This window comes from Sminthopsis crassicaudata, chromosome 3 (assembly GCF_048593235.1).
Source record: "Sminthopsis crassicaudata isolate SCR6 chromosome 3, ASM4859323v1, whole genome shotgun sequence".
In the NCBI taxonomy this organism is placed as follows: Eukaryota; Metazoa; Chordata; class Mammalia; order Dasyuromorphia; family Dasyuridae; genus Sminthopsis; species Sminthopsis crassicaudata.
Window position 1 is genome coordinate 88,631,063 of NC_133619.1, and position 18,657 is coordinate 88,649,719.

General features: G+C 32.6%; 1 protein-coding gene across 4 annotated transcripts in view; it reads right to left on the reverse strand.

Annotated features, from left to right (window-relative positions):
- The window catches only part of NAA16 (N-alpha-acetyltransferase 16, NatA auxiliary subunit), a 104,969-nt gene that overhangs the window by 19,126 nt on the left and 67,186 nt on the right, over nucleotides 1-18,657 (reverse strand). For 2 of the 4 annotated variants that reach the window (XR_012487764.1, XR_012487765.1), the window contains 5 exons: nucleotides 8,378-8,450; nucleotides 8,066-8,235; nucleotides 7,570-7,722; nucleotides 4,141-4,269; nucleotides 3,352-3,495 (listed from right to left, as the gene is read on the reverse strand). Coding sequence is in view for 2 of the 4 variants with exons in the window: in XM_074299192.1 (XP_074155293.1) it covers nucleotides 4,141-4,269; nucleotides 7,570-7,722; nucleotides 8,066-8,235; nucleotides 8,378-8,450 (525 nt within the window). In the remaining 2 variants the exon portion in view is untranslated. The remainder of the gene's footprint in view (nucleotides 1-3,351; nucleotides 3,496-4,140; nucleotides 4,270-7,569; nucleotides 7,723-8,065; nucleotides 8,236-8,377; nucleotides 8,451-18,657) is intronic. The other 2 variants (XM_074299192.1, XM_074299193.1) reach the window with 2 other exon arrangements.

An 18,657-nucleotide genomic window follows, 5' to 3' on the forward strand; every position in this document is an offset into this window, starting at 1 on the left:
TGATAGGAAAACTAGCTCTATAATATCTTTTTGACAATTTTAGTCAGCTGGAAAAAATGGGAACACATTCAACTAAATACAAGCCACACAATGATTAAAGATGGAAACTTGGAGATCAAGTAATTCAATACCCTCATTTTACAAATGGCTCAGGTAGGTTAAATGGTATGCCCAAAATCATATAAGCATTAAGTGTCAGGGGTAAAATGTAAATCCAATGTCTCTGGATACCCAAAGTCAGTGTGAAGTCCATTATGTTCTATTAATTTCTTTTAGGGGAAAGGGGGAAAGGGGTAGTAAGGAGAAGGCAATTGGGATTAAGTGACTTGCCTTGGGTCACAAAACTAGTAAGTATCAAAGGCCATATTAAATTCAACTCCTCCTGACTCTAAGGCCAGTGCTCTATCTACTGCACAATCTAGTTGTGCTCTAATAAATTTAATAACTTTAGAACTTCTGTTCTAATATGGGAATTCAAAGTTAAGGACATATATGTATAATACAAGAATAAACAAAGTACATAAAGTTAATAAGTTCATGCTAATTTGCCAGTCTTTCAGAAATCATGAAGTAGGCATGTGAACAAACACACATGAATTCCCTTCCCTTCAATGAGCTAGTCAATTGGCAAAAATAAAAACATGCACGTTTTGCAATGAAAAAAATTTTAATATGAACAAAGTTACATCTAGCACACCTGAGAATAATTTTAAGTTCAATAACATTGTTGAAAAAAGATTCAAAAAGGTGAAAAAAATCAGTATTCAAAACAAAAGAATATGAAAACCATTAAGAAATTAATGCATTTTTTCATGTTCTTTTTAAAGTGGACAGTCATTAGTTTAAGTAAAAAAGGAACTACACAAGCTTTTTATCAGTATAATCTAGCAAACAGATTTTAAATCATGCTTCTGTTCATTAAGATAGGAGGGAACCATTTAGATCTAGAAATTTTTGTACCATCTCCCTATCAGTAATAGCCCACAGGCTGCCTCTCTCCACCTGTCTTCCATTAGTTACATAGTTACACAGTTTGGGATTAGCACAGTAGCAGTTTAGGATTAAAATCACTTTAAAACCAAAGTATACAGATGGTTTAAGCAATTTATACCATTTTGTTATTTCTGCTTCTTTGAGGAAAAAGGTATAGAGATACCACACAGAAATAAAGATCAACTTAACATAAAAGGATCTCAAATTTTATTAATACCACAAGAAGCTAAGCAAGTTATGAGTAAAGCTAATAACACTAAAATAAAGCCCAAAATAAGTCTAAAAAAAAAATGGACTAGAATACAAAGTCTAGTATATTATCTAGTCAACTGAAAAAAAAAAAAAAAAAAAAAAAGCCTGAAAATTAACTATAGGAAACTTGTAGGGGAAAAAAAAATCCACATTTACTATATAATACAAAGCAATGAAACAAAGATCTATAATTCATTTGTATGTTATGAAAGACACCAAGAAGAACAGATTAAATGAGTCAAAATCAGGTTTCATTTAAAATACAATTTTTTACAAGATACAATATATTCAAGAAATGCTATTGATTTCTCTTTCCCAACATTTCTTAAGCTTTCTCACTGTCAGGCTCAGACTTTCATCATGAGACTATGACAACAGAGTTATCTGCAGACAGGTAACAAAAGACCTCAGGATTAAAGAAGTAATTCAGTAGTCACTAGACAATTTAGTCATGCCAGGTAGCTACACACACTTTATTTCCTTAATAAAGCATCTGTTATTGATAAAGAAGACTAAGCAGCAATGAAAAGTAAATAAAGTGATGAATTTCTTATAGTTCTCCAACTAAGCAAAGTTAAGAATGTATTGTACAGACTGCAGTACTTTGGGCACTACAAATGCACACAAATAAAAAATCAACTTATTAAAACCTCAATTCATTAGAGATGTGAGATATACACAATCTATTATCCTGAAGCACAAGTTTTTATTTGATTGTCTTCAATAAAAATGGCTATTTTCTCTACAAAAGATATCAAAAAGAGAAAGATGCTAAACATGAAGTTCTGAATTATCCTAGAACTTTGGCATATTTATTAAATCTAAAGTACAAAAAAGACTGAAAGAACACTCAGAATAATGTTGCTCTTCTTGTAAGACTTCTTGAAGTTAGATGGAAGAAAACAAACATGAATTTGAATCATTTTCTCTTTTCCCTTTCTCAGTTTTATTTTAGAGAAATGAGGAAAAACAGGAAGAGAGCATCTAGCAGAGGAAGAGAGTGAAATTTTGTATAAATACAAGACACCTGTGAGTCCTTCCAAAAAGGTTTTTTTAGTAAGATTCACCAGTAACTATTGTAATGATGCCTTAAAGATGCTAATTTAGTTTCTCTAATTTTTAGTTAAAATAAGGTCTGAGTTTTTTCTCATTTATTACTTTCAACAAATTCTATCTTTTGAGATGCTGAATTTATTTAGTATTTAGATTAAAGAGATTAGATTTTATTTATTTTAATACAAATTTTTTTAACTACTGAGAAAAACTGGCTTACTAATGGCCTGATATTAATTGTGAAACCTTTTTTACACTATATGTCTCATTCTCTTTACCCAAACACAACTAATCTCTACTTTGAATTTAAGACTTAGGATAATAGTTTGCTGAATTAGCAATTAGTATATATGTCCAAAGGGAGGGATCTTTGTCCCTAGTTGTTCTATATGAACAGGAATCAATTTATTAAGTAATATTTAGTGATTTTATGCTCTGCTGTTTGGCACAGTTTAAATAAATCACTATTTCAATAAATATGACAGTATATTCTGTACTACAGCCAAATATATTGGGAGAACATTATATAAAGTAGATAATATATAGTCTCTCTACATAGTGTCATAGCTATGATAATATTAGACATTAAGTATAATATTTTTTTCAATATTTACAGTTTAGAGCTGTGCCTTGTTTAAGGAGATAACCAATTTCCCATGGGTCTAAGGACAAGTCATCAAAAAACTGCATTATCTTTTTTAATAAAAAAGGATTTTTTCAGTTATTTCCATTCCTATTTTCCTCCATAAAAAAGACTAATTTAAATTAGGCTGCTGAGGAATTGAACACTTGTTTCAGATTAACAAGAAAAAGGATGAGGGGGAAAAAATGTCCCCATAGGTATTAGACACCTATACAGACCTATTAAGATATCTATCAGCCCATGGATATGAAATCTGGAATGTTCCTAGAAGTGCTTGGGATAGAATTAATTCTAGTTGGTCATTCCCTTCAATGTCCCCCATTAAGATGTCTTCACTTTGGATAACACCTCAGTGTCTTCACATGGAGAAAAGGCCAAAGTTACTGCCATGGTGCAGACATCAGGCTCACCTGACTACGATGCCTGTGGTTTTATACTGCGTCAGCATGGGAACAGTGGTGCAGAATGACCCCACAAATGAGGGCTGCTGAGGACTGCCACAAGTGGTGCATTTGCGGCTCTTTTCCTCCTGTTGTCCATTTGGAAGGAGAGTGCTTCAGAGATGACAAAGAACAGGAAAACAAAATTCACACAAAGGAAAAGAAAAGTCTCCTCACTAAACCTTTTAATAGTATGGAACAGCAAGATGTCTGTCTATCTATCTTTCTCTCTCTCTCTTTCTCTCTCACACACACACCCCTAAAAATTAAAGGGAAAAAAAAAAGCTTTCAGACTAAGACACAGATTGCTGTAAGAAGCACTACACACGAGTACAAATGTCCTGGGAAGACAGGAAGACAAGTTGGAGAGAGACTGGCTGGGGTCTAGAGCTTGTTGTAATGAGGAAAAAATAAATTCAATGGGCCCTATAAATTGTCATATACTTAAATGGTCCCTCCAGGCTAATGGAAAATTAGCTAACTGCCAAGAATAAGAAAGAAACTAGTAAGTTATGATCATTATTAAATAATGCCAGCTATTGTATAAAAATACAATAAACTTATAAAAATCATGAAAACCTGAAGTGCCAAAAAAACAAACTAGTCACAACTTCAACAAGTTCCAATAATTGATATCAAAATCTTTTTTCACTATGTAGTTCCCATTGGAATTGGAATGGACAGTCACAGAAAAATAGACCTCTATCTATGACTAACCACCTTTGGAGAAAGAAGATGCCAAAAGGTTCAAACACTTACCCTTTCTACTTCATGGCACTTTTTTAAGGCTTCACCATATTTCCCAAGTCTCTGATAAGCTAAAGCACATTCTGTCTGATACCACATACACTGCATTTCATTTAGATTTTCTATGGCAGATGTTCCTTCCTAAAATAAGAGTATTTAAAACTTTAGTGAACATACTATATATATAAAGTCCTAAAAATCTCACTCATACAGAAAGTTTTGATATCATCCTATCAACAGAATTAAATTCTATTTCATTTAAATTTGCTTTCTTCTACTTCTCAGTGTAAAAACCATAACTGTAACTCATTCTACCTTGAATTAATTGTTTTTAAATTTTCAATTAAGGGGGGCAGCTAGGTGGCGCAGTGGATAGAGCACCAGCCTTGAATTCAGGAGGACCCAAGTTCAAATCTGGTCTCAGACACTTAAAACTTCCTAGCTGTGTGACCCTGGACAAGTCACTTAACCCCAGCCTTGGGAGAGGGGGAGGGGGAATTTCAAATAAGTAGAAATAATATAAAGAATCTACTACTTTACATCTTTGCAAAAAGGAACAACTAACCAGTTCAAACTTTCTTATAGAATTTTAAATCTCACTTCACTCTGCAAATATCCATCATATAAAGGATTAAGTATTTCACAAATATCTATTTTCCAAATAACCAAAGTTTGTATTTTGACGATCAATGATTCCATTTTAACATTTTTAAGGGAAATCTAGAAAACCGTTAATGAAGTACATAATTTCTTGGTTCAAGCCCTTTTTCTGAGCATCCATTACTAGTCATACAGTTACGGTGTCTGCCTTTTTTCCCTTATTTATTCCCTGGAGGTCATGTTTGCTTTTATTTTTCTGGGAGCCTATTCTACTCTCTAAGCATCATAATTAGCCAATACCATTTACTTTGCTGCTTTTAATCTATTAAAAGCAAACAACAACAACAACAAACCAAGTAATTAAGGATTGTATAAGGCAAAGAATTTCAGTGTAGGGTCTGAGTAGTCCCTTTTTATTTATCCTATAGTTTGGGAATATGTACAAATGGATTCTGGGTCTGAAGTCTGACATTTTCCATTCTATAAAGGAAATGTGGCTAAAGCACATTTTGGAAAAAATCTTGCTTTCTTTCCTTTTGAATTCTCACTTCAATGTTTATAATTCTTACTCATTAAAAGTTCACTGTAAAGTATGTATAAAAAACTACTTGATACAAATGTACTTTGTTAAAAGAATGCTTAAAAAATGTATCATTTGCAATGAGGAAATTTTGACTTGTAATGTTAGGAAGAATTAATTTCTTGAAGGTAAAGACTGTCTTACTTATTTTCTTCAGAATCTAGCCCATAATATGTATTTAATACATGTCTGAATAAATTATTAGGTTGATATAGGCTGTAAGAAACAAAACAAAAAAGCCATTATGAGGCCAGTATAAGTTTTAAAATGTTGCATAACATTTGGTTGTAAAATAAGATGGCAGGGAATAAAAAGGATCTTAGATCCTTAGATTAGAGCTAGAAGAATTCCAAGAGAACATCTAGAGTAGGTGTCAAACAGACAGTCCACACTCACTATACTCCCTACCTGATGTGGCCTGAAACAGATTAAAATTTACTTGGGAAATGTTTAACAAAATAAACAAAAATATAATGAAATACAGATAATGTTAATATGTAGTTTTCTAAGTAAATATATAGCCCACAGGATCCTTATGCACAATTTAATGGCCTCATGTGTATTTGGGTTTTGACACCAGTGATCTAGATCAATTTCCTCATTTTACAAATGAATCACTGAGGTCCAAAGAGGTTGCGATTTGCCCAAGGTCTGAAACTTGGGCTCTAAACTCCTAGCTTAGGACCCCCTAGTAGGACTTGTACCACACTAATATCCTAAAATCTTCCATTTTGGGGTTTTGTAAGCTTTCAAATATTTAAAACACTTTTCATACACACTTTTTTCTTAGACTTTTTTTGGCTTACTTTTCTTTGATTACTTTTTTCCTTCAAAATTTGTCAATCTAATCTTTATTCATTCAAACATATAGTAAAAGCCTATTATGGATAATAGAATGTGCAAACTTCTGAGGGAGAGAAGGAAGTTGTCATTCATCTCTGCCCCTAAGGAGCTCAAACTTACAGCTTCCCAAATGGCCCAAAGTAATCTAGTTGGCAAGCTCAAATCAGTGTCTCAAAGACTTCAAATCAGAGTCATTAGTCCTCAATGCCCCCAAATCAATTCTACATAAAAATAAAGATGCATACTCTTATAAAAAATCCTTTCAAAAATAACAAGTTAGCAATTGTCTAATTATCAAATTATAATATATAAACAGCAAAACTTCATGAAACGGTAAATTTTTACTGAAAATAATGATTATCTCTAGATACTACTCTTGTTCTGAAAAAAAAAAATTCGAACATAACTTATTCTTAGTTCAAGATTAAGAACAAATTTAATTTTCCCATGGAAAATTTTATGCCTGCAACATAAATGTGTAAACCTAATAAAATCTCATGAATTAACAATCTACTTATTAATAAGCACTAATCTAATAGTTTTAAAAAATGGATATCTTAGTCACAGTATTTGTTTTAATGATCAAACATTATAAATATGCTTTTAGTCATATTGTTGCTATTTTATTCAAATTGTTGCTACTTCATTCAAAGTAACTATCATCCCTACATTTTTTGTTGTTTTAAGTTTATAAAAGAAACTAATAAAAGCCCCCGTCAATTTCATTATTTCATCACTGCTACTGTCCACTACTCAGAACCTTGTCTCAAAGTTTTACAGAATTTAGAGATGGAGAGGATCTGGAAGTTATCTAGTCCCAACCTTCAAATTTGTTTTTTAAGCTTGTTAAACTTTGAAGAAACTCATCTACTAGTGTTTGTTCCTGATATTCCCTCCCCTATTCCTCCTCTAACTTCTCCAGAAAGGCAGCTTTTTTTCAATAACAGCTTCTCTTCCCATACATCTACCTTTCCAGGTCTAATCTTTTATGCAGTCTGAATAAAGTTTCCTTGTCATACTTTTTCCTCCATATAGCTCAACACACTGAAATATTCTTTAGCTTCACTGTTTAATATGTGCCTGAAAACAATAAAATTGCATTAAGTAAATTAATTTATTAAATGTTGGTATCAATAACTTAGCCTAACACTCATTTTTAAAGGTCAATCACATTCTATCACACTTTTACTATATATAAAAAGTACACAAGTACAGGAGTCCTCCCCATATAAACTTGTAAATTTATGCCATATCTGAATATGTATAACAAGTTATATTTTAATAGAATTCAATTGTATTCCATGATTCAGAATTTTTCTCAGAATTACTGTTCTTTTGATTCGTTCTAATTAGTGAAGTTTTACTATACTTCACACGCCCAAAATACAAATGTTCCAATAGATACTAATATTTCTTACCCTTGTGAACTTGGAACATGTATCCTCTGCTTCTTTCACCATATTTGCTCGTAGCATATATTTTGCACATTTTGAGTTTATGAATCTATCAGCTGTATCCAAAGACTGAGCTTCATCCATCCATTTAGCAGCTTCCTTTAAATTGCCTATATGCTAAAATATACCAAGAGTCATAAGTAAGGGAAAACATAAGATATGAGAAGTTTAATTTCAAATATGCAGTCTGTACTTTCGGAATAAAAGTTTATTTACATAGAATGATGTTTTCTGATACCACATAAATGTTTAAATAAAAATCTACATTTATTGGCTCAAAGATATAACAATATTTAACACTGAGAAAACTCATTTCTAATATCCCTATCTACAATATATCTCTGCATATTTGTATATGTGTATGCATATATATATATATATATATATATATATATATATATATGTCTACCTTAGATTGAATATACATTTTTATAATTTGAAAAACTTAAAGTAAATTTACCTTATAAATTTTTGCCTTTATATAGAACAGTTCTATTAAAGTTGGAGTGCTAGAAATTGCAGCATTAATGTAATCTAAAGCCAATGAGCTTTGGCCAAGTTTGTCAAAGTGCTGTGCCAGGAAATATCGAACCCAGAGTAGTGTAGTTGGAGGTTCCTTCTCCCCATTTTCTGCAACAACAAAAAGATACACAAAAAAGTCAAAAACCAATATAGTTGAAAACTAACATTACAGTATTAAAAAAAAAAAAAAAAGTATATTGAACTGACTACAAACTACATAGAAATTAAATTCAAGCTAAGTTAGACTTACCATAAGGACCAAAGAAGTCACAAGCTTTTAAAGAAACTTCATAGCTGGTAACAAGTTCCTGTATTGTAGAAACCTATTAAAGAAGCAATAAAAAACAATTTCAGCACTTAAAAATGAGTCTTTATTATTATTTCAAATATGTATATTCATAATGCCTATACTTTTTAAAGATCAAGATAAAAAAAGTCCTTAAATTGTAAATACATTATATATGTCCTTTCAGAGTCATGCAGAAATTAAAAAGAACATTGGGCTTTTCACTAGGAAGATAGGAAATTAAAGATCTGTGGATATTTAAAGAGAAAATCTCAAAGGGCTTTTATTTTACAAATTGCAACATAAAAGTAGTGTATCTTTTTTATAGACTTTATAAAAGGAACAATCACTAATTACTTCTGAAACATACAATATTCGGCGTTATTCCAATCATCATACTAATAGAGATTTGTCATTTTCCTTCTAGGTTGTAAAACCCATTATATGTTAATGAATTAATAAGGCAAACAAGCATAACTACCTATATTTAGATTAAAAAATCAATACCATGCAAATTGATTATGTGAAATTATGCAAGTTACGAGTTAATAAGACATCAATTACAATATGGTACTCTTAGGGGACCACTAGTATCATCATAGCTATATAACACCAACTCCAAGGAGCAATCTAAACACTGCAAGTGACTCTTGCAGATGAAGGGGGGAAAAAAAGAAAGTGGCATACCTCTCTGAACAATCTCTTTAAATTGTAATAAAATGTCTTTGGAAGTACAAGATAAAAAGCAATAAAAATGACAATCACAAGGTGATTCTCTACTGCTTATTTTTATAGATTTAATTTTATGGGTTTAAAAGCTTCAGGTTGATCGATAAAAGCCACTTTAAACTAAGTCATTAATAATGAATTAGATAACCTATTTAATGTCTTATTCCTTGTTAAGAGATACAAAAAACAAGTGCTTAAACAAATCAATCAAAATGCATTTATTAAGCAACTAGTATTTACCAGGTGTTATGCTAGGTACTATAAATACAAAGACAAAACTTAAAACATCTCCTGTTCTCAAGGAACTTAGTTACTTTCTATGAACAATGCTAGAGTATAATCAAAACAAAAAAACCAAACCAAAAGTGATTATTTCAATGTGCTGATTTTTTAAAGTCTTTTTAATTAAACGTTTTATTTTTAAAACATATGCATGGATAATTTTTCAACACTGACCCTTGCAAACTTGGTGTTCAAATTTCTCCCCCTCCACCCATCTTCTCCCCTAGATTGCAAGTAATCCAATATATGTTAAAACATGGTTAAAAAAAAAAAAAAAAATATATATATATATATATATATATATATATATATGTGTGTGTGTGTGTGTGTGTGTGTGTGTGTGTGTGTGTGTGTTAAATCCAATATATGTGTACCAATTTATACAATTATCTTGCTGCACAAGAAAAATCAGATCAAAAAGGAAGAAAATGAGAAGGAAAACAAAATGCAAGCAAAACAGTTATAACAAAAAGAGTGAAACTGCTATGTTGTGATCCACACTCAGTTCCCACAGTTCTCTCTCTGGGTGCAGATGGCTTTCTTCAACACAAGATCACTGGAACTAGCTTCAATAATCTCACTGTTGAAAAGAGCCATATCCATCAGAATTGATCTATGTCCTATAATCTTGCTGTTGCTGTGTACAATGATCTCCTAGTTCTACTCACTTCACTTATCATCAGTTTCTCCAGGTCTCTCTGAAATTATCAAATTTATCATTTGTGATAAAATAAGAATATTCCATAACATTTATATACCATAACTTATTCAGTTATTCTCTGATGGGCATCCACTCAGTTCCCAGTTTCTTGCCACTACAAAAAGAGCTGCCACAAACATTTTTGCACATGTGGGTTCCTTTCCCTCCTTTGTGATCTCTTAGGGATATAAGCCCAGTAGAAGAAACACTGCTGAAGTAAAACCCCAGGATGGGGTTTAACCAATATGAAGTATAAACAAAACCAGGATGTCTTCACAGAAACAGCAGGTAGGGAAATGTGGGGCTATCTCGGTTCAGCTGCAGGAATCAGAGAAATTTTATCTTCCTGGACAGCATGGAGAATTGGAGGTCTGAATCCAAAAAGATTGAGAGAATCTCTGCTGATTAGGAACACCAGGTCTAACTGTACTGAAAAGAAACGGTCCTGGATAAGAGGGAACCAGCAGCTGTTGAGTGCAGACAGTGAGTTTGCTGGCTGCAGTGGAGAGCTTCTGGTTTAGGATTCCAGGTTAGAAGAGAGAGCTGAAGTGAAGTTAGAGGCACCATTACCCCTACCCATGAGTAGAGGTACTAACACTAATAGTTCTCCTTTAAAAAAATTAAAAAAAAAAAAAAGAAGAAGAAGAAAGAACCCAACCATAGAAACTCATTATGGGCACGTATGGGAATAAGAAAGACTGGGGTTCATCTTTAAAGGAGAACAATAAAGTTTAAAAAAAAAAAAAAAAGAGGAAAGAAAAGAATAATAAAAAAGAATAAAAATCTCCAAAGAATGTTACCCACCCAGAAAGAATTTATAAAAGAACTCCAAAAAAAAAACTTTAAAAATCAAATGAGAAACCACGAGAGTTGCTGATGCTCTTGAAGAATTTTCAGTAGGGTAGGATAGACAATGATTTTTAACAGCTGCAGAAAAATCAGGACAAGGAAGGCTTATTACTACAAGACCAGATTTTGCAATAAGGATAAATAACTTGCCAAAAATCACATCTAGCTCCAAGCAGAACCAGGAGTAGAGTGCAAATCTCCTGGGACCTGTTCCACATAACATAACACAACACAACACAATATAACACAACAGAAACAATACTGCAAAGAAGAACTGTTTAATCAAAGTTACTTCTATATCCTGAAAGACTGTCCATGCATAGTGTCATCATTTTAATGAGTTGTTTATTTCAAATTCTCAATAAAGGATACTCCTGAGTACTTTAAAAAAAAAAAAATCAAATGAGAGAGATTGAGGGGGAAAATGAAAACCATCCAAGAAAAACAAGGTTATTAAAAAAAAAAAAAAAAAAAAAAAAAGTTAACCAACTAGAAAAGGAGATAGAATCTTAAAGAAAATAATTTTTTGAAAATTAGAATTGAGCAAGGGGAAGCTGGTGAAGCACTGAGACCAAGAAATAATAAAATAAAATATAAAAAATGAAAAAATAGAACAGAATGTACAACATCTTATAAGAAAAACAGTAAGTGTTAGGTTCTTATGAAGTGCTAATGAGATAATGAGATATTAGGTTCTTATTAAGTGCTAAGTCAGTACTTGACAATTCTCTAGTTCCAGCCTTTCCTGGGGAAGAGCTTGCATGCTTAGGAGGAGCAAGCTCATTGGTTGAAGTAATTCTTCCCAGAAGCCCTTGCATTATCCCACGCCCATTCTCTGGGAGGATAAAGAGGGCAGCTCTGGAGGAAAAAGGGTCTCTCTGCTCTGCTCAGAGTTGAGTCGGCTCTCTATAGGAAGAAGAATCTGTCCAAGAGATTTGAGTTGACACAGCAGATCTCCTCCCAGAGAGTGATCGGCAGCTTCTGGAGACAATAGCACGTTACAAATAAGGAAAACAAATCAAGAAGAGAAAATATAGAGATAACTGGACTACCTGAAAGTTGTGACCAAAATAAGGAACTCAACTTGGACAAATTGTTTGCTTTTTACATGGAAATGTATACCATATGTTTAAGATTGATATCAGTAATTGGGCAGCTCAAAAGAAAGATTGGGGCAGAATTGAATGTTATTTGATTCTAAAAAGCAAAAGTGTCTAGGAAAAGATTAAAAAAAAATAGTAATTATGTTTATATAAAGAGGTGCAGAGGAAGAATTGACACAGAGGGGAGAGGAGGGGCTCATAGTTCTGAAAATCCACTCCTACTGGAAAGTTCAATAGGGAACACTAGATATATAGATATATCTATATTTATACATTTTGGAGGGAACACCTTCCAAAGTCTAAAAAGAAATAAGGGGGGGGGGGGAAGGAATAGAATAAGATGGGGAAAAAGACATATATTTATATCTATGGGACATGTAGATTAGTGAGAAAGGGATAAACAGGGGGAAAGGCTAGCATAGGATAAGGAGGATGAGGGGTACGGGGTACAAAAAGGTTTAGATTAATAGGAGTGGGATAAGGTGTAGAGATTAAGAGGAATGGGATAAAGAGGAAAGGGTGAGGGGACAAGACAAGGGAGGGAGGGTAAGTGACAGCAAGGTTAAGATAAAGGTGAGGGGAAGTTAAATAATAGCAAGGCAAGTTAAGGAACAGAATTAAAGTAGAAGAGTTAGCAAATATACACAAACACTATAAACATAACAAGGATCAGGAATAGCATTTATTAGGGGAAAAAGTAGAGCTAATAATCATTTTATCTTAGACAAAGTCAAACTTAAAAATTCAATCAAGAGAGAAATCTACTTTATATGTCAGCCATATTAAGATTATACATTTTAGATGCATGTTTACATATGGATAAATGCATATATTTGTGTGTGTGTCTTGAGTATTTGTGAGTAGGTATGTAGGTCCATGTATGTGTGTATACAGATATATGTATTTGTGTGTGTGTGTGTGTGTGTGTGTGTGTGTGTGTGTGTGTAAAGAGAGGTAGGTGGGTAAGTATAAGTATATATATATAAGTATAAATAAATAGATCTGTGCTTAGTTGTAGCCTGCTTGGAGTGGGGGAAGGGAGGAATGAAAGGGGGAAAAAAGAATAGAATAAAAAGTGCACAGCACAGAACAAAAAAATAACCTATAAGGAAGCAAAGAAAAGGCACACACTCATGAATATAATCTCTTCTATTATTACATATGCTTTCTTGAAATGGAAATTTATTTTTATATATTTTGAACCTCCTTGATGTTCTGCTGAGCACATGACAATATTTTGTTTTGTTTATTTTTCCTTTCTGTCTTTTTCTATTCTGTTTTTCTTAATTAAAAATAATATATTTTAAAATTAAAAAAAAAAAAAAAAAGACTACAAGATGAAGTAAGAAATCCATTCCAGGCATGTGAGATAGTCAATATAAAGACAAGAAAATAGGAAATAGAATGTCATGTGTGTGGAACTAAGAGAAGGTCAATTTGGCTAAAACAGAGTATAGAAGGGAAAGTAATGTTCAATGAAATAATTTAGGGTCAGATTGTGTTGCCTTTAAAAGCTAAATAAAGTAGCTTAGGCTTTAATCTATAGACAATAAGAAGCTACTACAGTTGCCTGAGTAGGGGGATCACATGGTCTTAACCTGCATGTAATAATATAGTATATTACAAGTGTCCAGGTATAGATCAGGATGTATGGAGATGACTCTGAATGTGGTGAGGGACTTTGGTCATTTTAAACTAATGCCTTTAACAGATCTCAGTTTGACTGAAGGAAATACCCAATCAGTGATTAAGGCTAGGTGAGAAATGAGGCAGAGAATGGCCTCTTTTACCTAGTCCAGAAAAAAGTATCAGTCTGGGAAGGGGAGGGCTCAGGGTTTTTGGCCAAAACAAACTGTTGTTTTACATTCACTCTGAGCCAACACATAGATATGTTCATGTGAATGTTATTTCCCTAATTAGAAACTGATATTTCCCTATTTGATCATAGCTCATAATAACATCTCTTTCTGTGCTTTACCCATTTTAAACTTGGTTTTTAGCAAAAATTGTTAATTTTTGACATTTACTTTTATAAGATTTTGATTTCCCTTTTTTTTCTCTCCCTCCACTTAACCTCTCCCCAAGACAGCAATCAATCTGATATAGGTTATAGATGTACAATCATATTAAACATATTTCCACAATAAAAAACAAGGAGGGAATGTAAAAGAGTAGGTGTGTTTGGAAGGGAGAGTTATAGGGAAAGATATTGATTTCAACTTTGGACATGTTAAGTTGAAAACAGGCAACTGGTGCTATAACTGAAGCTTAGGGGAGAACATGGAGTTACATATGTAAATGTGAAAAAATATCTACATAGAGATCATAGTTAAACTCATGGGAGCTGATGAGTTACCAAGATAGTATAAATGAAGATGAGGAGAGAGCCCAGGACAAATATCCTTAGGAAACATCACAGTTGCAGAGTTGAGAATCGGCAAGGCAGTGCCAGAAAAACTCAGGTATTAGAGAGTATTCAGGAGAAAAGGGTTATCCATATTGTCAAATTCAGCAAGCAGGTCTAGAAGGATTAAGATTGAGAAAAGATTACATGAGATTTGGCTATTAGGAGATTGTTGATTAACTGGAAAGAACTATTTCATATGAATAATGTCAGAAGCCAGATGTCAAGGTGTTGAAGAATAACAAAGTAGAGGCAGTGAATATAGACCACTTTTTCAAGGAGTTGGGCCGGAAAAGGCAGGAAAGTTCTAGGACAAAAGCTTGAATGGAAGGAGAGGTTTAGATGGAAAGTTTTTTTAAAGAATGAGGCTTCTTTAAATAAAGGAAGCAGGAAAGGTACCAGTTTATAGGGAGAGGCTGAAGATTCAAGCGAGACAGGGAAATTCTGAGGAAAAATCTGCTGGGGGGAAAAAAAATGAAATAAGGGAGGTCTTGATGAGAGTAAAACCCAAGTTTAACATGATTATTGTGGAAATATGTTTAATATGATTGTATATCTATAACCTATATCAGATTAATTGCTGTCTTAGGGAGAGGTTAAGTGGAGGGAGGAAAAAAAAGGGAAATCAAAGTCTTATAAAAGTAAATGTCAAAAATTAACAATTTTTGCTAAAAACCAAGTTTAAGATGGGTAAAGCACAGAAAGAGATGTTATTATGAGCTATGATCAAATAGGGAAATATCAGTTTCTAATTAGGGAAATAACATTCACATGAACATATCTATGTGTTGGCTCAGAGTGAATGTAAAACAACAGTTTGTTTTGGCCAAAAACCCTGAGCCCTCCCCTTCCCAGACTAATACTTTTTTCTGGACTAGGTAAAAGAGGCCATTCTCTGCCTCATTTCTCACCTAGCTTTAATCACTGATTGGGTATTTCCTTCAGGCAAACTGAGATCTGTTAAAGGCATTAGTTTAAAATGACCAAAGTCCCTCACCACATTCAGAGTCATCTCCATACATCCTGATCTATACCTGGACACTTGACCCAGATGGTCCCAAAGGGTGATCTTGCCTAGCCTCCCTCACTTAAATTATCGCTTGCATGTCATGCCATCACTTCCCTGATGTCATCTCTGAGAACAAAGGATAAATAACCACCACCACCTATGTGGTTGGGGTAAAGGAGCAAGTCAATGGATTTGAGGAGGCAGAGAAAAAGGGGAATCAGGGAATTTAAGGGAATATCCAAGTTGATATCAAGGTCCTTTATTACAAGGGAAATATGTAAGTTAAGGTGAAGAAAACCATGGGAGTTGGGGGGGGGAGGCCCTCAAGGCTCATTCTGTATGAAACTCAAAAAAAGCTAATGCTGCTAAAAACAATGTTAATAGAGGCATAATACTCAGAAGAAAAAGAAGTATAGTGCATTCATTTTTGAGTGTCACATTTTAGGAAGGTCTGGAACTAAAGGATCTCCAAAAAAGGGATGATGAGAGTAACTGGGAACCTTAGCATGTAAGGATCAATCAAAGGATCTAAAGATGTTTAGACAAGGAAAGAAAAAAGACTGGGGAGTGGTGGAGAATACCAAAAGACATAATGTAAACTCTTATTCATGTTTTAAATTAATTCAAGTGCTAATTCTCAATTCCTCTACTAAATATAAATCCAATCAATGGCTCAATATGACAAGACAACATTGGATTCTAAAAATCTGTGTGAGCAAAGTGTGAGTTTTAGCAGGGGGGAAATATATACCAAGGCAACCATAAATCCTTTAGGCACTGATATAATTCTCTGTCATCTCACTTTCATGCATTCTCTTTCATCTTACTTTTTAAGGTTCAAGATTTCTTGTAACAACCTTGAAGTAATTCCAACCCACATTTATGTAGCTTTTTAAAGGTTTCTGATTCATGTTTATTTGTTTTTCTTGCAACAACCCTGAAAGAAAAGCATATTACTCATGGTTATGTGACTTTTTATAGTGTTTTGGGGGAAGGAGCTCTCCAAAGTACCTAAAATACTGACAACATTTATGTAATCTTATTACTCAGACAAGGAAACAGGTTCAAGTAGGTGCCAGATTGGAAACAAGGTCCAATGTTCTTGCCATTCTACTACACGGCTTTTCAGGGAAAATAAAGTTCCTCTCTCTGTCCCACATATTTTCACATGAAAAAATTCATCATTATTGTTCTAGTATTTAATGAAGATCTTTCCTCAGTCAAAAAAACAAAAAATACATTAGTGTACCCCTCAATTGAAATGCAACTTAAAAATCCCTAAATTGTCTATCATAAAACTTCCACCAACATACATTTTTATTTCATTTCAAGCAATTCTGAATATCCATTTACTGAGTTTGAACTTAACTAGAGGATTGAAGTTCTATATCCAAAATTGGGCAAATCATTTGAAAGGATGGCAATAGTATGAAGCACTTTCTTAAAGCTCTAACCCTTCTTCTTTCCTCCTAACAAATGTACAAAATATGCTGCAAAAAAGAAGGTAGGAACCTTTAGACTGATGCCAAAAGAGAAGAGCAGTAACTCTCCAAGCACCATCCATCTTATCAACTATAGAGATATTTTTATAACCCTAACTGCCTGACATGGCTAAGAGATTGGATTTTATCCTGTGATCCATGCTCAAAATATTTCTGCCATTTGATGTGGTGTAAGACTTTGGCTTCAATTTCAGCTCAAAAATCAAAAATCAAAAATTCAACTGACTTTTATAAAAACATAAATCTTTAAAGGCAAAAATGAGAAAAAAATGAACAGGGATACAGTTTTAACCAACTAACTGAGTAAGATGGTTAGCTTAAAATAAATGAATTGGGTTTTTTTTGGGGGGGGTTTAAAGAAAATCTGGGGAGTAAGGATAAAAAGATGTGGTTTTTTTTTTAATTTCCTTTCCTATGATTCTTAATATTATTTTAAATTCATAAAATCTTTATCAGATAAAAAACTGAGGATAGTATATTTCATTTGGCTTTAGTTTCTTCATTTATAAAACAAGAGGGAGGGTCAATGTCCCTACTCACATTAAATTCTTTTCAGTTAGACAGAAGTCTTACTTCATGAAATAACATTGCCATCTACTGGCAATTCTAAAATCTTGATGGCAAAGTTGTTTTCCACTAGAATATGATTTTAATGTTTCCCCAACCACCATAAAAACATAGAATAGTAGTTCATATAATCAATTTTTTTTGTTTTTGTGCTATATTATGGAAATGTTTGTTTTATTTGATAAATCTGTTTTAAAATTCACTTAAAAAACAATTTTGATAATCACAGAATTACATGTTAACTACAAGTTGAATTTCTGATACTAATTTTTCCATTCTTTTTAAAATTTAACTTTTATTTTATTTAATAAAAAATGTCTTAAATTGGAATTAAAATGTTACTTAATAAAAGTAAATCCCTTATTTCAGGACAATATTTGATAAAGTATCATTTAATAAAATATTTATAACAAAACCAAAAGGTATTGATGAAAATTTATTTGAAATGAAAAAATTATATATTATGCTAAATATGCTAACCAATTAAGTATAAAAAATACAAGTGCAAAACAAAGCAAACCTCTAGCCTTACTCATATCACTATTCAGGGAAAGAATTGAAGAATTATTTTAATTACTTAGTGGATCTTTTCTAACTCAAATTATGTTTCCTTCTACAAAAGAAAAACATTCCAATATTTACATTAACTTAAAGTACGGATACTCAGTAATTTGCTTAGTATTTCAAACAACAAATAAACTATTGTATATTTTTTAAACACAAGACAAATATTACTAATTTTTTCACAGTCCCATCAATTAGGTTAATGTATGCCATTCAGTGCATTCAGCAACCATTTACTGAATGCCTACAATAAAGACCCCCCCCCAAAAAAAAAACCACTTAAGTTAGTTACTTAACAGTATGGAGACAAAAAGTAGCATCTGGATTAAAGTCTCTAAACTAATGGCTCATTCTTTAAATCAGAAAACTATATTTTCTTAGCATTTTAAAGTATTTAAAAGCCCACTAGACTTTCTTCAATTAAAACTATTGTGCTAACATAGTTGTATTGGGCTTTTTAAATTTTGCAAGTGAAAAGTTTGTTTTTGCAAATAAAAACAAGTACTTATATATTATTTCTCAAAGATATCTCGTC